Source organism: Uloborus diversus, chromosome 2, assembly GCF_026930045.1.
Source record: "Uloborus diversus isolate 005 chromosome 2, Udiv.v.3.1, whole genome shotgun sequence".
NCBI classification, from domain to species: domain Eukaryota; kingdom Metazoa; phylum Arthropoda; class Arachnida; order Araneae; family Uloboridae; genus Uloborus; species Uloborus diversus.
The window spans coordinates 106966621-106990211 of NC_072732.1; the positions used below are offsets into that span (position 1 = coordinate 106966621).

At 31.2% G+C, this 23591-nt stretch overlaps 2 protein-coding genes across 2 annotated transcripts in view; one reads left to right on the forward strand and one right to left on the reverse strand.

Moving 5' to 3' along the window:
- The window catches only part of LOC129235320 (queuosine salvage protein-like), a 35200-nt gene extending 23910 nt beyond the window's left edge, over positions 1-11290 (forward strand). The window contains 7 exon segments of the mRNA XM_054869055.1: positions 1033-1156; positions 1237-1268; positions 1270-1311; positions 1313-1353; positions 5110-5178; positions 7579-7648; positions 11111-11290. Of these exon segments, the coding sequence (XP_054725030.1) occupies positions 1033-1156; positions 1237-1268; positions 1270-1311; positions 1313-1353; positions 5110-5178; positions 7579-7648; positions 11111-11275 (543 nt within the window). The 3' untranslated portion in view covers positions 11276-11290.
- Positions 11291-11311: 21 nt separating this feature from the next.
- LOC129235319 (xaa-Pro dipeptidase-like) overlaps positions 11312-23591 on the reverse strand; it is a 42231-nt gene continuing 29951 nt past the window's right edge. Inside the window, exons 12-16 of the mRNA XM_054869054.1 lie at positions 21979-22127; positions 18409-18593; positions 15369-15479; positions 14358-14441; positions 11312-11768 (exon numbers count right to left, since the gene is read on the reverse strand). Coding sequence (XP_054725029.1) covers positions 11625-11768; positions 14358-14441; positions 15369-15479; positions 18409-18593; positions 21979-22127 — 673 coding nt within the window. The 3' untranslated portion in view covers positions 11312-11624. The remainder of the gene's footprint in view (positions 11769-14357; positions 14442-15368; positions 15480-18408; positions 18594-21978; positions 22128-23591) is intronic.

Here is a 23591-nt window from a genome sequence, read left to right on the forward strand (position 1 = left end):
GCTACAAAATGTTGGTTATTTCCTTTTACTTTCATGTAATATATTTTTAAAGTAGAAATAATGTTGCGACCCCATTTGGAATCGCTGTCACATAGAAATTATAACAAATACTGTAAGCCTTTCATATTTTTGGATCAGATTATGTTGAATACAATATGTGACGAAAAATACAGTTGTGTTCAAATAATGCAGGATTTGAACACAACTGCACCTCCATTTTGATGAACCGAACATTTTTTTGTGTGCACCAAAAATAGACTTTGGACAAGGTATGAGTTGAAACATACTTGCCTTTTTCCAAAAATTGGGTTACTGCTTTCCTTGACAAAAAATAATGGTGATCTGTTTAGCAACCTCTTTGTGTGTCGAAAATCTCACTGATTTATCAGATTTTCCCTACTGAAAAACGAAAATTTCGGAAAAAAGACAGAACTGCACAAAAAAGAACGAAACCTAAATGCAAAACCAATGTAAATCTTTATTTTTTCCCATAAAATACTGAACAGAAAGTTCCCTTTTAAAAATCAAATTCATTCACGTTCTAGTATCTTATTTTCATTTTTGTTTTGTCAATTGTGACTATATTTGGTAATAATGTCAGTATTTGACAGTTTTCAGGCAGATTTTTGACGTTATCATCAGGTTTTTGAGTTTTCGACTAGCATTTGACATGTTGCGCCAATAATAGGTTTTTGACTTCAAAAATCCAACCATGTTGGGAATCTCTGTTAAAGCATATTACTTTCTGAATAAAAATAATGTAATAATAAGTATATTTTGAATCAAAATTTTTGAGTTTCTCTATTTTCTTATCATAATCTTCTTAATAAACTTTAAGCAGAATGTAAATGTTTTCTATTAGTGCTGTTATTGTTTTTGCGTTTGTTTGTCGGGGGGGGGGGGGGGGGGGGGCTTCAGAGAAGTATTGCACTACATAAAAATAGGAGGGTTTATTTTTTGAAATTATGTAACATTTACATCTTAACATGCTTTAAAAATTCTTAACTCTGACATGTATTTTTTCTTTTTTAGAAATTCGAAGGTACATTTGTAAAGTGTATTGGTATGTGTGAGCAAAGTGCTCAAACACTGTTAAAACTAATTATCGACAATTTCCCATCGTATAGAGATGAAGCAACAATTGATAGCCACAAAGGTACAGCTTGAAAAATGTTTTCTTGATATTTTTAGTTGATGATTGCTTTGAATTCATGAAAAAAAAAATTTTTTTTCCAGTGTCTTTTTATAAGCGTGCACAAATTCTCATTGGGGGACATTTGGTGTTGCTTTGAAGGAAAAGGGTGTGGTGCTTTTTAATGATATTGACACTATTACAATATTTGCCGATTACAGGTTTGTAATTTATTATTTGTATAGTTTAAAGTTTTTATTCATTTTTTTGTAATTGCATAACTTTTAAGATATTTCTCACATTGTACAAGTACAAACACAAAAGCGATGACTAGCTGTAGGCTCTGGACTCAGCTAGGCTAGTCCTAATCAATAACATTTCTCTAATAAAGATCTAGAGCAGTGATTCCCAACCTGGGGGCGATCGAACTCTTCTAGGGGGCGATAAATTTCTGGGGGGACGATAGGGGGGCGACCGGTATTCGGATACCTGGTAATGAGAAATTCTTGACCTTTTAAAAACTATATTTATTAAAACAAATCGGTACACAATTCAGAAATATCTTTCAGAATACCTATGTTGTGTAATACTGAAACAAGCATATGGCACTTCAAATCAAAGGAAGTCGTTCCCCAGAAAATAGGGCATGTATGATTTACAGCTGAATCAAATCTGTTCAGATAAAAAAAAAGATCCCAGAAGCGAAAAATAATATCTTTTATTGTATTGCCGTTTTTCACAAGGAAGAAAAAAAATCTTGTAAGCGCTGTCTGACCATTGGCGCCAGCATATATTTAACGCATGAAAAGTGGATGGATATGTGTAGGAATGGATTTTTGCATTTACTTATCAGTTGTCATTCAGAATCTTGCAATCAGTGCATAAACCTCCTTAGGTAGTTTCTATTGTTCGATTTAATTTAATGAATTTCTGTTTAACTGTGCATGTTTCGTAGTGTAGAAGCTCGATATGAATTCGAAAAAAGAAGTGCTGGCAGTATTCAGCAGAGTATTTAAAATTTGGTTTTGTCACATCACAGCAAAATATGCAGTTTCCGCATTGTCTTTTGTGGAATAAAACATTTTCTAGCAATGAAGCGATGAAGCCCTCGCGAATGAAAGAGCATTTGTCAAGAGTACATGGTGACAAAGTAAATAAATCTCTTAATTATTTTCAAGATCTCAAAACAAAAGCGGATAAACGGCCAAAGGTGGGTGAATTACTTAGAAGACAAGTAACAGATCTTGACAAAGGGCTTCTTGCTTCTTACGAAGTGTCTCTTTTGATGGCAAAATGTGGTAAGCCTCATACGATTGGGCGAATCCCTTATTCTACCGGCTGCCAAAAAAATAGTTGAAATTTTGCTTGGTGAGGGCTCCGATAAGTCATCTCCTCCTGAGTAACAACACACTTTCCAGGAGAATGGATGAAATGGCTGCTGACGTTGAGTGCAAACTCATAAATGTTTTGAAAACAAAGTAAATTTGCACTACAAATTGATGAATCAACTGTGACAGATAACAGAGCTATTTTATTAGCTTACGTGAGGTTTATTAATGAGCTGAAAGAGATAACTGAGGAAATGTTCGCCAGAACTTTGATTACTGATACAAAGGGATCGTCGATTTTTAAAGTGGTGAAGGATTATTTTGAAGAAAAAGAAATTCCATTGACAAATGCAGCAGATGGTGCCCCTGCCATGGCGGGTCGTCATATTGGGTTTCTTGCACACCTTAAAAAAGGAGTGCCAGAAGTGATTACCATCCATTGTGTCATTCATCGTCAACACTTGGCTGCAAAAAAATTGAGTGGTGTTTTACATGAAACCTTACAATTAGTCATTACTGGTATTAACAAGATCAAAGCTAATTCTCTCAATGATAGCCTGTTTCGAGAGTTTTGCCATGAAAATGATGAAAAATTCGAACGCTTGCTTTTACATACATCTGTGAGATGGCTTTCCAAAGGAAATGGTTTGCGCCGTTTCTTTGAATTATTCGATTCTGTAGCTGAGTTTCTCGACTTGCATGATCCTGCTTTAAGTGAGAATTTGAAACAGCGCAAATTGGAACTTGCGTATCTCACAGATATTTTTGAAAAAATGAACGAATACAACATTAAGCTTCAAGGAAACAAGATGAACCTCATCAAGGCCAAAAGCATAATTTTCAGCATTCATTGCTAAATTCGAAATCCACAAGGCAAATATTGACCGTAAAGAATTTATCCTGTTTCCGACTCTAAAAAAAAAGTTTAATCGTGGATGATGAACTTCCTGAAGAAAAATTTTTAATTTTTTTTTGATCACCTTGATCAGTTGAAAAAGAACATGGAATCAAGTTTTGCAGATTTGATCAACTTACGAATTCCTGACTGAATTTTAGGACCCATTTAGTTTTGAAGATGTGGATGAACTGGAAAACTCTCTGCAGACAGAGTTTATGGATTTGAAATTTGATTGTGAATCAAAAATTACTTTCAAGCAATACGGTTACGAACTTGCCTGGGTGAAGCTTATAGGTACTTACCCACAACTTTGGAAAAAAGTTGAACAGCTCCTGATCTCATTCCCCTCAACATATTTAGTTGAAAGCGGATTTAGCTCTGTAGTGCAGCTTCTCACGAAGCAAAGAAATAGATTGGACATCTGCCTCAAAGGGGACCTCAGATTAAATCTCATTAATATATAAAGCCAGACATCAAAGCTTTAACGGAGTTCCATCAAGCACAAGGCAGCCATTAAAAAGGTTAAAAAAAAACAAATCTTAACAGTTAAAATTTTTAATTTTTTCCGCATTTGAATTAAAAAAAAAAAGCATGTTACTGAAAAATGTAGTAGTCTTATTTTTTGCTAAGTATGTAAATGACGTTGGTTAATTAAAGCCCTTCAAATTACGTTTTTTCTTTTTTTGGGGGGGGGGGGGGGAGGGGGAAGGGGGTTTAGAGTAAAAATTTAGTTTTAAAGCTAATTATTGCTTTATCATGCACTTTTTGAAGCTTAAAACTAAAATTAGGTGTTCAGTAACATTTATCTTCACTAAAATCAGCGCCATCTAATTTGTGTTTTTTAAGGGAAGAACGTGGGGGGGCGATAAGTGTAATGTAACTTCCGAAAGGGGCGATGGGCCAAAAAAGGTTGGGAAACACTGATCTAGAGTCTTCTAAAAAACTCGGTAACCTATTCCAACTGCCATGATCCTGTTAAAGTTGTAATTATTATAAAAGTAAGGAAAAAAGTTAGAAATAAAGTTGATTTCATTATTGACTACTGTTACTTTCCTTGGTCTGCTAGATTTATTAATCTAGTTCTAGGTGAAAAACAACCTCAATATCTCGAATCTCACGGGACGGGGGAAAAAGCGGAACGAGTTTTTCAAGTTATCAAGGTTTTGAAAAATATACACTAGTAACTCTCACAATTACACACACATACATATCAAGGGTTTTTGACACATCAAAGGTTTGGAAAAATAAATTTTGAGATAAGTATCAAAAATACATAGGAGTTTTTATGGAAAATGCAGGGGATTTCTTTTTTTTTTTTCAAGACATCAAGGGTTTTGAGATAAGGTGGTTCGAGGAAATCAAGGTTTGACTGTAAAACATAATCAAAAAAATAAGCCTTAGCATGCTTTTCCTTGACTTTTTCTCATGCTTAAGCAGTTTGTGACTCATTGCTAGATTAATATTGTTTACAAATAACCCTGTAATCAATTGCCTCAACTAAAGTTAAACATTTAAGTGAATATATATATATATTTTTTTGTAAGTTAACTGATATCATCATCAGAACAAATAGAGATAATTTAGAAGTCATTATTTAAAAGTGAATCATGTGGTATGCAACTGTTAAAATAAAATTTATTTATTTATTTATTTTTTAAGATTTTCTTCAAATGAAGTATTTTATGACTCAGTATACACAAATGTAACATTAAAAATGCATACTCATAGGCATTTTCTTTCCATTTTCCTAGAATCCCACAAGCTTTGGTTTATTTAGGAGTTTTGAAGTATTCAGATGAACTGAATAATATATTAAAAAAAAGGTAAAAATTCCAAACCTTTTTCTTTTATTTTTTATTTTTTAAATAAAGATTTTTTACCCTAGATATGCTTTTCTGTTAATTATGTATTAGTTTATGTCCGATTTAGAATGTACAAGAAAATTCGTGGCTTAAAAAAATTATCCCAGATTTTTTTTTTAAATTTAATATTGCTGGTAAGATTTTGTTGTTCAGCTGATAGAAAATGTACTTTATTATAAAAGATGGTTAGTGAAGATAATAAACCTTTTATTATTTCAAATGTTTACTATTTCATTATCATTTGCAGTTGTGAGAGAGTTTAGTTAATATAATTGAAAATTTAAAAATCAACAAGCGGAGGGACTGGAATTGTGTTGTTGAAACTACAACAAAGGCTATTATTATTGTTATTATTATTATTCTTTTATTGTTTATCTTTTTTTACAGCCTCTTATTGGCTGTAAGAGAAAGATAGATGAATATAGGAAAAAAATATTTTTCCAAAAGTAACATACAATAAAGGTTACTTCTCTACTTAATCATCTTGACAATTGTCATGTCTGTGAATAAGCTTTGAAATATGCTCTTCAGAAACTAAAACTACGGTTTATAAAATGTAATATTTTTAATTTTAATCCTGATTTCTAAAAGATTACACGGTTTTGGAACTGTTTTGCCATTATGTAGATGAGGATGATCATTAAAAAGATGATCAAATTTTCCCCTTGTTTTAAAAGTTATTTGAAAAGATTTAATATGGTTTTAAAGTTATTTATTCACTCTGATTATGGTGTTACACACAAATAGACTTTTTTACTTCTATGTCTCTATTAGACAAATAAAAGTAAACAAGTCTATTTGTGTGTATATCTATTAGAATATCCTGTTTATAAAATTGAAATAATTTGAATTGTATTTTGAGTTGTACTATTTCATTGTATTCTTAATTTAAAAGCCAATTGCTGATTACCTTAATACAATTAAAAGTAATTAATAACTGCTGTTAATTGCATAGAATATAATAACTAATACTATGTGTGTAATAGAAACTTTAATTTCATTGTAAAACGCAATTAAAAATAATTTACTACTTTTAATTGTGTTTGATGTTTACAGTAGCATTTCTGGTTTTGAGGTTTTGACAGTTTAATCTGGATAAAACACGGATTTAACACAGGTCAAATCAAAAATCCAGCCCTATAAGTTTGTTACGTTAAAATTATAAAAAATCCTTGCAGTGAAAAGCAAAGGAATGTAAGTGGACATTTTCAAGTTTTGAGTAAAATGTGTTTAAAGATAACTTCCTAGGTAGACTTTCATTGAATTTTTTTTTTTTTTCTAAATCATACTGTACAGCAGCACAAACTAGGGCTATTAGTACTGTCTCTTTCCCCAAGACGGAGGAGAGATTCACCTATCATTCTTATCAGTTATCTCCAAATTTTTAATTTTTCCACTTACATCACCTTTTTTACATCACTGCCTCATAACAAAAATCTAACCAAGATGAAATGTGATATTTAAATTGTTATTAATAATAATTTAAAAATTCTCCAATTTTATAAAATACATTCGGTTTGCTGCTAATGTTTCATGGAACTGTTTGAAAAAGAAATCAAAGATGCATAAGTTCGCAAAAAAATTCACATGTCTCAGAGTTATGAGGAAATATCCTTTTTTGAAAACATAATAGAGATTTATAACTTTCTAATTTAATTTTAGTTATTTGTACAAAAGTATTTATTTCTTATTTTAAGAAATTTTCTTCAGATATAGTTTCACAAGATAGAATTCTAGGATTCCAACTTCAACTGTTAATATTGTTGTTTCCTTTTGATTTCCATAGAAGAAATAATAATAAATTCTCTTTTGCATCATATCAATAGTATTTCAAAGCTTTCATCATTGTAACAATAAAATATATTAAAGGTGTATTTTGGCGAAGTTTAAAAACTCTTTTATGTTGAGATTAAAATGTATTTATATCTGTAATGATATGAGATTCATTATAATTTCATACGTATTTGCCAAACCATTATTGGCTTTGTTTTCCCCCCTTTCAAACACTTTATGGGTTTTTTATTTGATCATGATATTGTTATTTTGTTTTAGTATTGGTCTCCTAAGTGCAATAACAATTGTTGTTATAAATAATTTCTAGTTTTTTTTTTTTTTTTGAACTTCTGGTATGACTAAATATAAAATTTGTGTGCAATAAGTAAGAAACCATGCTTGTTCCAGTTTTTAAATGAACAATCAGTACTAACTTCAAACAACTTAAAAATGATTTTTTTTTTAAGAGAAAAATTCATGTCTTAATCACAATGTACATAATTATTTCAATAGTGTTGTTGTATATTTAACAAAATCTACTGTTACTTAAGCAATAAACATGTCTAAATTTTTTACCTTTTATACAGATCAACTATTGGTGAATGGAAGTCAAATGGAAGTTGAAATAAGAGGCTGTAGTATTTGGGCTGTTGAGGTAAACAACTTGATTACTTTCAAAATTTTTAAGGAATTTTTCTAGAAATTTAATTTTTAATTTAAAAAAAGAAAGGAATTGTTGATGCTTTTAAAAATTATGATTATGTATTTTAAAAAATTCACACTGAAAAAAAATTTTTTTTTGATAAGTAAAAATTGCATATTGTTTCCACTTTGCCCAGTGCAAAAAGTTTCATTATTTTTGTTAATTGTAGAAAAGTTTCTATCTCAATCTGGTTTGTAAAAAATATGACTAATTTGCCACATTACTAAGCATTTTTTTTTTAATTTTAATTTCTAGTTTATTCTTATTTTTTAAGTTTACAATTACAGAATACTAAGATGCCAATAGCAAAATATTCATTTAAACGGTTGAAATTGCACTCTCATTAAGCAATAACGAATAAATACCTTTGTGCTGAAAATTCAAAAAATCAGTAATCCAACGTCAGAAAGCACAAATATTTGCAAAATATTGCAGACACGTGTTTCGGTGTTACAAGGAACACCTTTTTCAATGCAAAGAAATGTGAGCTTCTGGATGATGGTTTTTGATATTTATACTATCTCCTGTTCCACGGTGTTGCTTTTCTCGGATGACTTTTCATCCAGAAGCTCACATTTCTTTGCATTGAAAAAGGTGTTCCTTTTAACACCGAAACATGTGTCTGCAATATTTTGCAAATATTTGTGCTTTCTGACGTTGGATTACTGATTTTTTGAGATCTCATTAAGCAAGTTTTTAACATAAATTTTAATGTATTTCAACAAAGCTTTAAAATTTTAGTTTCATGTTAAAGTTTAGTGTTCAATGTTAAAATACCAAAAAAATTTTAACAATGTCTTAGGCTACGTTTGAAAAAAATATATATGATTTTTAATATATTTTGATGAATACATATAAAAACTTTCAAGGTTGGACCTTGAAAGGACTAGTGACCTCGGCAGTGACTAATTATTTTTTGCAATATTTGCAAAAACATCCCTACACAAATTGGCTGAAATTGTTTCAAAACTTTTTAACAGAAATGTTTTCAGAAAAATTTAAGGTTTTAAAATTTTGATTTTTTTTCTCAATAGTTATTTAAACTACGCATCATATTAAAGTGCTCGTAATTTTCTTTACAGTGAGCCATTATTAAACTCGCTAGCTCCCGCAAAACTCGAGTAATAACAATTTCAAACAAATTTTGGCAAAAATTGTCTAACAATAGATGCTTTAACTACCAATTGCTTCATGGTCTCACTCTTTAATTTTGGACATATTCATTGAAATGTATTAAAATGATTTTTTTTTTTTTTTTTCAAATTTTTAATAGATTCTCAAATTTTGAGTTTTGTGATTTTGTTTTCTATGAAAAGCATTTAAGTTATACATTGAATGACGCGCATTTTGATTGTCTGTAAAATAAGCTATTTATACACCTTGGTATGATATATTGAAGCACCTCTGGCAAGAAAATTTTTGGTTGCCACGCACCGGGAAAACCTGGAATTGTCATGGAAAATGAAAATGGTCATGGAAATGTCAAGAGAAAGGAAAAATAACATAAATTTTCGGAAATGTGAGGAGAATTTTTATTTTCTGATCGTTTTTAGTTAGCGCAGCGCCATATGAGGTCAAAAAAATTTCTTTCGGCCTTGTTTTTCCCGCCACCATTGGTCGTTTTGCAATACAAACTTTTTCCTTCATCCTGAAGTGCTTTTTATCAGCTCTCTGGCATTGGCATGCCCTCGCAGTCAGCAGATTTGTGCAGAAGGTATTTTTTGTCTTCGTAGTTTGAGCAGGCTCTGTTTAGAGACACTATATAGATAGGCCGACACATCAGCTTAAGTTTAGCCATTTTGGATCGGAATTTTCATTGTTGTACTGTTAGGGTTACTACAGCAAAGTTTCAGATTTCTCCAAAATTGCGAAAAATATTTCATTTAATAAACAATTCACATGTGCTGCTAATAATTGCTCATAGTGAACAATCTCCAAATCCGATAACTCGCCAGAAAGACAACCACTCAAGCACGTGCTCCGATCCAAAATAGCTAATCTTAAGCTGATGCATCGGCTCGTATATATATGGGGGCCTTAGCTCTGACTAAACGCTACTTTTTTACATCAGCAATTCTAAAGTTATTATTACTATTTTGAGTATGGAGCGCGGGGGGGGGGGGGGGGAGTAGCACGTTTTATTTATAGGAGTATCGCTAATCTTTTAGTATTTTTGGTAGTGATCTTAAATGACTTTCAATGCGCTTCTTTCTTTGATTTTCAAAAAAATCTGCACATTCAGAGAGTTAGTGCTTACTGCTCAAAATTTTACTTTATGATGGGTGGTAAAAAATGTTTCGGGGATTTTTTAATATTTTATACATTTAAATTCATTTATTGATTTATTTTTATTTAAATTATTTGTTTTTATTTAAATTATTTATTTTTATTTAAATTATTTATTTTACTTTACTTTATTTAAAGTATTTATTAAGCACTTTTATTATACTTGGCCTGATTGTCACGGTGTAATCTAAGGCCTGCTTTTGCTTATATTTCAGCAACTAGATCACTTAGAGACTTCTGGATTTCACTAAATGATTTGCTTAATTTTAAGGTACAACTTAACGCTGAAAAATTTAAATTCTGAAATAAAATTATTATTTCGGTTATGATGGAAAATAGCAAATTTCATGTAATTTCCCCATTAAATGCCCTTGTTACAAATTTTGTTGCCTTGCAAATGTAGTGCTAATGATAATCATATTGAAAATTTTGAATCAAGGCTTCTCTAGAGCAAGAATGAAATTTGTTCACTGACGTTGCTTTCTTAGGGTTTTTATCCTCATTTATGCCAATTATCAATAACAGGGCTAGTAAAGAGACATACTAGGATCTTTGTCACAAGTAACTTGTATGCTGTGAACCATTCTTTTGCTTACAATCTCAGCAACTAGACCACTTAGAGACTTCAAAATTTCACTAAATGATTTGTTTAATCTTAAGGTACAACTTAACGCTAAATAAACAAAAACTTTAAAATAACAGAATTTTTTTAAAAAATACTAAGCACTCATCATAATGCACTTAAAAGGATAAAATAACTTTCCTGGGTCAGAAAGGACAATTTAAGTATTTCTGTAGTTTTCAATTATTCCAAGAAAAAGAGACACTTCTGAAAGAAAGAAAGACTTCGCAAACGAAGAAAAGTACGCTCAAGTCATTTCAAGACGAACTTTCTCTTTAAGAAAAATATGCCTGCTTCAACACTCAAATTTATGATTGAAAGCTAGATAATAATAAAACATACTCTACAGGATTTTTTATGAACACATTCTTAATTTTAAAATGTGTGGTGTTGCAGTTCTTGCTAAATCCTCCATGTAACAATTTCATGAATCCCCCCCTTTAAGTATGACATCATTTATGGACAGTCCCTTAGCTGCAATTTATTAACTGAAAGTTATTTTCCAGCTTATTTGTCAAAGCATAAAAGAAAAACAAAACCAAGGCATCATACCAAAGAATGATTTAATCAATCCAATCTTAGTAGACCATTTCCTTTGGGTGTACAGACGAAAATTTGCAAAAGAAATGGAGCATGTACCTTTCCATAAAACTCGCTGTATTTACTACTGATTTGGTAATCAGAATGTTGTGATTTCTTGTTTTGTGAAATATTTAGAACCAATCCATGATTCGTTAGTATTGTTTAGTAGCTTGAAAATTTTGCTGTTTAATGAAAGATTTTGAAAAGTAAACATGCTACTAAGAACTATTTTGCTTGCTGTGATGCAATTTAAAATGAATATTTTCTTTAAAATGCAATTTCATTATGAGCAGATATATCTAATCATACATTACAAAAATGTTCACGAGAAATTATTTTGTTATTATATATATATATACATACACATGTGAAAAAATATTGTTTTTTGTTAATATTTTGCTAAAATAAAATTTCTATTGCTGTTTATTCTTGTGATCTCTATCCACACATTTGCTGGGGGAATGTCGAAGGCGTTTGTTGTCCTTCTGCCATAAGATCTTCAATTTCTTCAACTGTTCGTGGAACTAATGTAAGGTTTTCCACACCCTCATCTGTGACCAAAACATCATCCTCAATTCGAACCTGCCAAATTATACATATTTAAATGAATTTGACATAGTAAAAATTTTATCAAAGCTGGAGGCAGATATCATCTTATTGAAGGTGAGAGTACCAACACACTGGTAAGTAAATTTAGCCTTCCAGAGAAAGTCCGTAGCAATGGTGCAGTTCGACTTGTCGGCAAAGCTTGTGTATTAAGCAGCAAGTTAATGCCCCTAAGCCAGGGCTAAAGCAGAATTACATGCAATATACCAACAGCCCGGCCCGATTATGCCATCCAAAGAAGGGCAAAATAAATAATAAGGACGAAGCTGCAGACTCTGGATGGCATAACTGGGCTGTAGGTATCTGTCATGTAGTTCTGCCTTAGCTCTGGCTTAGGGCGGTAACTCACTGTTTGATACTCAACCTTAGCCTTCAATTGACGAGTTGAACCGCACCATTTCTGTAGACTCTTGCTGATGAGTTGCTGCTTTTGCCAGATTGTTGGTATTCTCAGATTTAATGAGATGTCATCAGCCCCCAGCTTGGTTATTGTCTATTCCAGACTGATGAGTCCATAATAATGACAAAACTGCATTCTCTGGATAGCATGACCACGTTGTCAGTTATTGCATGTAATATAATGTATGTACACTAAAAATTCAAACCTTTTTAACATAAATACAACTTTAAAAGTAATGTAATGAATAAAATGAAAAATAATGAATTTCTTACGATTCAGTTATGTGGGATTATTTTTTTTTTCATTATAATAAAATTGCGAGTTTAAATATAATAAATCACAAGAAATAATAACAAAAAACATTTTTTGGAACTTTCTTAATGATTTATAATGAATAGAAGTCAGTAAAAATAGAATAAGAAACAGTCAATAGAAGTGGCATAAATAACGAAATATTACTAGTAGAAGTAATTGAATCGGTAGTTTGAAGAAGGGGAAAAATGCCAAAATATTGTGTTGGTGCTTGTTCCCATCTTCAAACCACCGATTCAATTAAAAAAAAGACCCAAAACAGTAAACATTAAAAAAAAAAAAAACTGCTATTTCACATTTAGTCTCGAGGTGGGGGAGGCATCCTGCAACCAGACAAAGAAAACATTATGCACCAATCATAGTTGGTTTAAAATCCTGCAGCTTATGAAACAAGCTTTAGAATTAGTGTGCTCAGTATTCGTAGCATATCTAGTTTGAATATGAAACTGGTCACAGTTGGTACAGCAGCCATAACTGGTGCAACTACCCTAATTTGTGTTTCAAAACATGCAGACGAGAAATGCAAGGATAAAATTTACATCAAATACTTCATGAATATTATCATGTTTTTAAAATGTAATTAAGTACTTTTTTTAAGTCAAGTATACGCCTGTGTAAGGGGCGCATAATGTAGTTTTGGAGCACAAAGAATAGCAATTTTTAAGCAGCTGAATTATATTTTGCAGCAAGATTAAACTTGTGACGACTCTGCAGAAAGAAAACAGCTTTTATATTTGCTGTGTTTTCTTTTGTATTTGAAGTAAATACAACTAATCACTCACTTAAAATACATTTTGGAGGGAATGGAGGCAGAATTTTAGAAAAAAAAAAGCTTTGTATTATTTCAGCTCAATATGCTTTATTATATTTACTAGTTGAACAAAAAATATGAGAAATACTAGCTGTATTGCCCAGCTTTGCACGGTCTACCTCAAAAATAAAAGTTATGTCAAGTGACGGATGTTCAACAATAAGACTTTAATTTAAAAAAAGAATCAGTAAAATGTTGCGGCAGATTGTGAAAAAATAACCAAAAAGGAAACATTGTAAATCTCCTGATTACAGGAAAAACCTCAAAACAAAAGCCAGAATTTTATTTGTTCACATTTGAGCAAAAAAAGAAAAAGGCAACAGATCTTTCTTCTCAATGATTTTCTTCACCTCTAAAAATTTTAATAAAAGCATTGTTACAGAAAATTGAGATGAAGCACAGATTAATAATTTGAATGGAGGAAAGCCTTCGACGAAAACTAGGGATTTCATGTCGAAATCTAGGAGTCATAATTAATAGTTTTAATTGATATCTCCGCTATTCATTATTGGAGACTCTTGTTAAATAGCCAAACATAAAGACAGGAAAATTACAAATCTATCAATACCTGGTTTGATGGTCAGTTCACTGGCGTTCGGGAGAAGGAGCTCAGACATAAATAGTTAGAAAGGTTAATGAAATTATTTTTATTTATTTATTTATTTTTTTTTTTCATTTTATATTTTGACAGTTGAATAATTAGTTCAGTTCCATTTTTGTGGGAAGAGGATGAAGCTTTGGGGTAAAATGATGGGAGTATCTTGGTTCAATGTACTTCGCAGTAGTTACTTATTAGAATATAATAAAAAATATGGTTAGCCAAAAGTTGCCTGATTTGCTTGCTTCTTATTCTTTTTTGGTCATCAGGCTTTGGGGATAATACAATCTTTTTTCATGGAAAACTTATTTTGGCACGGACTTACGCAGTATTAACTAAATATGCTTCTAAGAGTATTTCAGCTCAATAGGCTGAACACTTACACCAGTGATACATCTCATTACAGTGCACAGAACTTTAATAATTTCAGTAAAAGAGACTAACCCCTCCAAAGTTACGGAATTGTTCAATTTTATCTCTCACTAAGTGCTTAGATTTTTCAGGGTCTTCAAAAGCAGCATTCAATAGCTAAAAAATTAGAAAACAATGTTATGATTTAATATAAAGCTAAAAGCATGAATAACATAGCAAGTACAATATTATAATAACGTGCATCAAGATTGAACAAACTAGATATTGATACGTACTACGTATTTGATGTAAACTGATGCCAATTTACAGCCAAGATTTTATTGCTACAAAATTCAGTGCACTTTCAACGAACAGCACTTAATACACTTATGACCCCAGGGTTTTAGTGCGGTCCTAAGTACCCCCTCCCTCCTCTCTGCAATAAAAAAATCATTTTCTACAAACTTTATGTGTTTAATGTGTCTAATTATTCATAAAACATACAAGAAATTTTACATCTGTAAATATATTTGTTTTTCAAATTGATATAAAATGGTTTTAGCTCTTTTTTTTTTTGACAATCAAAAAAATGTACAGTATGTCAGATCTAACAAAAGGTGTAAATGTATGGATTTGAATTTATTACATCTTCTTTACAACAATTTATTTCCCATTTCAAAAGGCAATCAAGAAATAAACTAGATTATTTTTAGATAGAATCAATGACAATTTCCTTACTCTGTTAGTTTTTAAGGAAAAAAAATGAAATGATTTTTGAATTTTTTTTTTCTTTTTGTATCTTTATATTTTGAAATACATTTTTCACCACTGAACAAATACTGTTTCAATACAAATTTCAGATCAACTAATAAGTAATTCTACTATACATGGTTTGCTAAGTCATATAAAAAACTGATTACTTTAAAAGCTATGTTTACCGTTAGGAAAAATTTAGTGATCTTCTGTGTTAAATTTTGTTTTTATAAGTACTTCAACTTAACTCAAATTAACTGCTTGTTCAAGAAATATAGCAAATGAAACTTGCCTTTCGAAAGTTATATCATACGACAAAACTGCAACATAATAGGAGATATGTATACTTACAGCATCAATAAAATATATTCCAGGTTCAATTGTCAACACCATTCCCTTTTCAAGTCTTCTTGCTGTTCTCAAGCATTTTAATCCAGGTTCACTTGGACGAGGTGGACAATTCTAAAAAAAAAGAAAGAAATTTAAATTACTCAATTTAACTTTCAAACTATAACCTGGCAACACAACAATGGAAGTAGAATTGAATGCTGACTGGTGGACTCTTAGAGTAGTGAGCATAACTGGATAGTTTTCAACACATTTAAAGTTCTGTGCTCAAGAAACAATCAACACATAGACTTATTTGCTACGTAACATGTAGTGATGATGATTGCTTTTCTAATGACACTTCGCAGGCATATCAACCAGAAAACTCTTATCTCACTTAAGTAAATACCCTAAACCTGCTGATTCTACAGCAGAGAAAAAAATATAGATTCTTATCAACTTTTTCTTAAAATCACCCGTCAAGGTATGACAGGTGAAAATTGCTTCTACATTTGAACAAGGCAATTGACTGTTTGGTGATATTTTAACTCCAACTCCAGTAGATAGCGTTCATTGTTGACCACTTTTTCATTTTTTCATTCTCCTTAAATTATAGTTTACCAGTAAGACAGTTAAGTTACTGCACCCAGTTCAGCCTTGTCAAAACATTTTTCTGCATGTCAAACGTTGCTAAAAAATATTATCAAATTATTAATACTTTATTGAATTTTTGGTGCTGCAACAATGAAATAATGCTGTTACCCATGCTATGGTGCAAGTTTCATTGTCGGTGACGTCAGAGCATTACTTGATCAGTGATTTTGGCTATTATTCAGTGATTTTGGCTTTTATTCAGTGATTTTGGCTATTATTTATATGAAGATTAGTAAATATCTTGAGTATAACTATCGATCCTTTGTGTAAAACACAATGAACTAGAGTTAAAATGTAGGAGTTTTATTTTTCTTTTCTCATCAACTATATAAAAGACTATTCACTAAATAGCTTAACAGAAGTTCAAAACATTGCTTCTATATCTCTGCAATGTATACTAGAGGTGCGACATTGATGGCAAAACATTGATGTTATAAATTTAAACATGGATGCTAGTGATACATCGACCAAAAAACATCGATGTTTTAAAACATCGATCTTTTCATCAATGTATAACATACATTTTTTGAATATACTACACTAATTTAAGCAATACAAAAGAATATCTACCCGACAAATATATTGAAAATACTGAACTTCAAATCATGAATAGAAGAATAATTTCGCAACATCTTGGTATTATAATAGGACAAAAATTAATAAGACAAGCACTGATTAATACAAACTAGTCATAGTAATAAGGAAATATTGTCAAACTGAATGAAACAAAGTAAATTTACATCAAAATGAATCTAAGAAAAAATGTATCATAGCACTTACCATCAGTTGAATGATGAGAAAAAGTTCTACTAATTATTTTAAAAATACCAAGTTAATTCTAACAATTATTTTTAAGAGCAAGAAATATGTATTGTACTGTTAGTTAATAATTAAACACAAATTGTAAGTAATAAAGGGACGACTTGTTGGAGGAAATCGATAAGTATCCCCGAATATTGGTGTTGACAGTTCGGAGAGAAAGAAGTTTGTTTACTTTGTTTGCCCAGAAGCCCATTTCTCTTTTCGCAGACTATCCCACCACTCAGAGAAACATCTCTTTCCAATGGAACAGAACTTGTCATCACTATCAAATACTTTGAAGCAACTTTTACCAGCTCAGAATTTTTAAAGTTATAATTTTCACCATAGTAACATATAGGATTTTCCTTTAGTTTAAGAACTGGAGCCTTGAAATAGACTGCAAGTTTTGGCACCAGACTACCAGTGTCAGGTTCTTCCAATAGCTTTGACCTCTTCCTCACTCTCAGGTTGATCTTCTACTATCTTGTAGTGATCTTCCCAAAAAATCATCCTTTATGCAGAAAAAATTATCATAAAAAATTGGTTCAAAAAATAATTTTTTTTGGCAATTCCATAAGTAAACTTAATTACCTAGCGAGAAAATTGGAGCAAATTTTACGATAATTTTCCATTAAAATGCAAAACCATCAACATCGAAACCAAAACATCGATAGTCCAAAAACATTGAAAGTAAAACATCGATGTTTCCAAAACATCGACATTGATGTCGAACCCCTAATGTATATCCACAAGGTATGCACATATGGAAGCACGGATTTTGCCTTAACTGAATTGAACGAGAACCACTAACCTTCTGCTGATATTGCATTTATCAACTTTGAACTTAAAGCTTTAAAAAAAAATTGCACTGCTCATCATGAGGTACAATGCCAAATAAAAAGGCAAAATGTCTTTATCCGCAAGTTATGTGTTAAAAACAAATATTTGGGCAAATATTAGTGATGTGAATCGTAGACCGAAAATAAACTAGCTAATAAGTTCGTAGAGAGGGAAGAAAAATCTCAAAGAGGGAAATATGTCTTTTTTTATCGTCAATTTTTCTGTGCACCTACCATGTGGCCCATGGATTTTTTAAGGTCTACTCCATGTTTGAAAAAGAGAGAGCAGAAAATCTTCATTGGCGGATTATGATACAAAAATATGGTTGATTCACATTTGCAAAATTGATTTCACTACAAAATCAGTTTCAGAAAAAGTCTACACGGACTCCTGACATTGGCAGATTTGTGGCGCTCCTCTGTATTTTAACACACAAGAACTAAAATATTAAACTTCAGATTTTTTAGCTGAAAGTTACAAAAAGTTAAAATCAACAACATTGCTGACATACTCCTTTAGATGAAATCAAAAAATATTTGTAACGGAAAGCGTAGCTAATTTAGTTAATTAAAAAGCTTAATGTTTTAACAGAAAATGTGAGAATATAAATAACTAAATAATGAAATAGGCTTTTTTTCACTAATGGGAACTTAATTTAAAATTTCTAGTAAATGGAATCCTTAATGCAAAAGCATATTTAAATCTAAAGTTTTTCTGAGATTTGACAACAGAAAAATAAATAAATAAATGTAAACTACAATTGCTATACCTCAAGATAACCTCCAACATCATGCACATCACAACCCATAAAGTGCCCAAGACCATGAGGCATAAAAATAGCTCCAAGGCGCTTTGCCATCATTTCTTCTATATCTCCTTGTAATAAACCAGCCTTCTTGAGTTCTTCAAGATGTACTCTGTCAGCTAATTTATGCATGTCTGTCCAACTGACTCCTGGTACAAATACAAAAAAGCTTTTTATTCATCAAAAAAAAAAAAAAAAAAAAATCTGCATAGTTAAAATAATGTTTTACTCAGTTAATTAATAAAATAACAGATTTTTACAAAAGTGCTTTTTCTTCTATTTTTTTAAAAAATCAACTTTGTTTGCAATTCAAATTTATCTGTTATGAAAAAAGAAATTGCATCAGATACAGGCCCATCATTTTGAAAAGCTCGAGGTGGGTGTGGGGGGGGGAGTGTATATACTCAATGAAAATAATACCCAAAAACAACAAAAACCATGCCCACATATGCAAATACTTTAATTTTCCAAAGTCAGAGAGGAGGAGCAATTGACTCCAGTTGGCCTTCTTCTTCTTTTTTTTTTTTTTTTAGTACTGGCAGAAGATAATCAAGGATTTTAATTGTATTAATAGATGGTTGCGTTTAATTTATTCGGGACTTTTAGATTTGCCGTCAACGAATTTTGAGAATCATTTTGACGGGAAATTTTACAGTATCTTTGTTTGTTTATTTTTTTTCTTCTATTATTAAAGCCTAATTGTTGAACACACATCACTTAATGCAACTGTTATTTTCAAGGTAGACTGTCCAAAGCTGGACAACACGGCTGGTCTATATATATATATGTAAAGCAGACGGTGTTTCTTTGTACCCGATGGCCAGAAGCCCCTGTAGCACATACAGCTCTGAAACTTGGCACAAAATTTGAACGTACCCGGGGGTCTGCACCTCGAAGCCCTAATTCTAAATTTCTAATTAGTTTTTCATAATTAAGTAATTAAGCTGAAATTTCACTTTTTTGCTTAATAAGGGGGTAAAATTCCCCCCACCCCCTAACATTATATGTCGTTGAAAAGAGCTTTCCTTTCCGAACAAGAAGATGCTTGTTCCATTTCTCTCAATTAATTAATTAGAACAGGAGATATAAAGGATTCTAATTGAGATCCTAATTGAGCCAATTTTTAAGGCTAAACTTGATTTTCGTTTCTGCAGTGATGTCATCTTCGGTATACGGTTGCATTCGAATAATAGAACTGGAGAATTCTTGATTTGGTTATTGCGCTGTTGTCATTTTTGTTGAATTCATTGTGCGAATGTTAATTGATTTTCTTTTTAATTTGGAAGTCGCTGGGTGAATTTGGCGATAAACAATGTAGTTGCGGATTATTTGTTTATTTCGCAAAATATTTTAGATTTCAAAGGATTGCATTTATATTTTCAAAGGGTGTTCAAGCATTTTAATTAAAATAGATGATTACTGATTATTTGAAATCAGATGGGGGGGGAGGTATTTTGAAATTCTAGAGGGGTTTTTTTTCCCTTTTTTTAGACAATAGCTTTCCTATAATTAAATTTTTCATACGGGGTGCAGGATTTTCTTTTTGTCCTAGATGTACCAAGTTTTTTAATTGTGTTGTTTTTTGTGTTGTGGGAGCCAGAGGGGGGGGGGGGGTTAAATTCTAGAGGGTTTTTTCCTTTTCTCAGATGATAGCTTTTCTATTGTTAAATTTTTCATACGGGGTGCAGAATTTCCTTTTTGTCCTAGATGTACCGAGTTTAATTGTGTTGTTTTTCTGCTGGGGAGTTGAACCTTTTTTATACAGGATATGGATTTCCTTTTTGTCCTAGATGTACCGTGACTTCTGGAAATAGGTTTAGAAAATACAAAAAAGATAGATATTGATTAATTAATACCGCTGTCAAATTTATTTAAACAGATTCCGTAGGCGTCAAACTTGGTGTAAAAACAGAGGGGAGGGGAGTGAATTTTTTTATTCAACAGACTTCCTTTAAATTAGCATGGGCATCACCGTGAGGGTACAGCTAGTAATAATATAAAATCCAAAAATCACTTTAAAAAAACCTGTCAAAACAAAACCTGCCTAGGTTAAGAAATTTTGTCATTAAATGTGAATACGACATTGCTTTACAAAATATGTGCCAAACACCAGATTCTTCTAGGAAATGCTCAATCATGGCAAGCCCAACAGAGAGCAAAAATAAATTTTAAAAATGTGCAGATGCTAATTTTTTTCAGTTCAGTGACTTTTAATGATACATATTAGGTAATAACAAATAAAATGAGTTTGAATTTTGTATTTTTAGCATCTTCTCACAGTTCTCCAATGCTCATCGGACCAAAAAATTCCAGGCAGATATTCCCTCTTTTTTTCCTCACAGATAGTCAAGTCACAGTAACTGGGTTGTGCGTATACTACATTTAGAATGTACACACGATGGATCAAAACTGCAAATCAATAAAATTTTAGTGTTTAAAAAATGTTTTTAGAAACGTTATTTTTTAAATAAAAATTGCAAAGCAAAATAACAGAAATTAACACTAATAATTGAATAGCTTTAAATACCTAGAAAATTAAATATTCATGAACTTCATTTTACAAAATTTTCTAAATTTTAACAACCTTTTACACTTATGGGCCATTCATTAATTACGTAAGAGCACCAAGGGGGAGGGCTGGTTGGAAAAATCTCGACATACCCTTATTTTGGAGGGGGGGGGGGGGTCAAAGCCATTCTTGTGTAATATTTTCCAAGTCAATATTTTACATTTAAAATCGTGCGGTCAAGTGGTTTAAAAGGGATTATATTTTATTTGGGTCTGGAAGGTAAAAAACGTATAGGATGAGCTGTTTATTTGTTTTACAAAGAATGAACAGTGTGAAATATAATAAAATATCTGCACTATTGTATATTGCATGTTTTATATTTAATTAGTATCGCATCATATACAAAAAAAATGTCCAAAAAATATCCAGTGTAAATTTCAACTTTTCAGTAAATATTTCTTTACATAAAAAGGTTTAATTTACTAATAGTGAATTTAATTTCGATTCCAGTGATGTAAAATCTGTTATTTTTATTATTTTCAAAAACGAAATGGAATCTTACATAAGAAAGGGGGGAGGGGTTTAAAAATTCTTATGTACCTTTATATAGGTTGAGGGGGGTCAAAAATTGTCAAAATCATCCTTACGTAATTAATGAATGGCCCATTAAACTTTTTGCATAGGAAAACTGAAAGTAAAAGGAATTTTTTTTACTATTCCCAGAAGTAAATTAGTTTTTTTAATGCTTTTGAAAAAAATAATTTTTCAATTCTTATTTTTATTCTCTCATTGAATTCTTAAGTGCAAAATAAATGAAATTAGCACTCCAGAGACCCCAGTACCTTCCAATTTGTTTAGTCTAACCAGTTAGGAATGGATCTCTGAGGACAACACATTAGATGGCAATAGTCAGTCATGACATCAAAGTTTTGATCTCATTTTATAAAATGAAGAAATGAAAATAATTTTGATGTTGAAGTATAATCAATTATTTTGAAAATTGATTAAAAACATGATCACAGTACCTGGTTTAGCTTCAGTCATGACTGCTCTGCTTGATTTAAGTACTGCATTATAGATCAATTTCTGATGGTCTGTAAATTTTCCATTGGCAGGGAAAGAGCAAGTTATATCAGATGTATAACAATAATATTCTGCTCCCATATCATAAAGGCTGTAAACATCACAGACATCAGTAAATAGCAAAATGATTTTTTAATGACACTTTGTAATAAATAAATTGTTTGATAATGCTTAAAAAGAAGTTCAGAGGTCATAGTTAAATCATTCTCAATTATTTATTTATTCTAGTAGTAAAAGTTTCCTAAATTCAATCATTAATCTAAAGTGCTTAATATTGTTTCTTAAAAAACCACCTATTCCTAGCACTAGTTATTATTCGATTATTAAAACAATAGGTTCATTAGATGTAACTTTGACTGAGCAACATCCAATTTTATAATTTTTTCAATTAAACAATATATTTTATTGGTTCGTGTTTAGCGGCATTGATTTTAGTGTTATCCATTAGAGAGATGGCTTTTCTGAAATTATCAACAAATTCAGTTCAACAATCAACCATCAGAAATACCTTAGCAAAGAGCCTAGAAGTTGTTTCTAACATAGTGTATGCACCAAAAAAACAAAAGACAAATTTCGTTGTTTGCCTAATATTTCCAAAGGGTAATTAACAGTAAAATAAGAGAGAGATAACTGATTCAATCCTTAAAGAAAAACCTTTCAAGAAGCTCATCCCTGAGGTTCTCTGGTACTGAAAAAACATCTATGCATATTATCAGTTGCATAATAATCATCTAATGACTGGTGCAGAAGTTCTTTCAGTTCTTGCGGTGTCTAGTCAGGTTTCAGACCACTCGACAATAGAACTGTAGAAAGTGATGGTACAGCTGATTATTTTATTGATAAATGAACAGCTTGCAGAATAAGCTCCCCCCCCCCCCCTTCAGCTCTTCAAATAGCTCTCTTACAGAACCAAAAGACTTGACTAGAACTTATGTCAGAATAGAGGTAAAATACTTTTCCCAGTTCTACTTAAGAGTCAAAGTAGGCCCCAATATATTTTATCACATCTGAACAGGTAAGAGTCTGTGAGTAACATTAACCTGTAACAGGGGAGGTGAAAAAGTAGGACATAATAGGGGACCTGAGGTCTCAGAGACCACTCTACTTCCTTTTTTTTTTTTAATCGTATAATTAAGATACATTGCTGCAACTTCCCTTAAGTGCTCTTTGTACTTTTATTAGGATGGGAGAAAAATATTTTTGAATTCTGAATTAAAGTACATCTTTTCCGAGGAAATTTTACTAGAGCCTTAAGATTTTTCAAGAAAATTCATATGCTTCAGTAAACAGTTTATTACTCACAATAAAAATGAATCTATTATTTATTAATGATTTTTTTAAATAGTTAAATATATACAGAACATTTTAATACCAGAAACTTGATTATATCACGTTACAAGAAAATTTTCAGTCCTTTAACTATTATTATTTTACGTCTTAGTTCCAGGAATAATTCCGCCCTTATTGTCCCTAAAACATCATTGCGTATTTTTTGTGAACATATCAAACAACTCTCCACCTCAACTAGAATAGTTTGCATTTTTTCTGCATAACC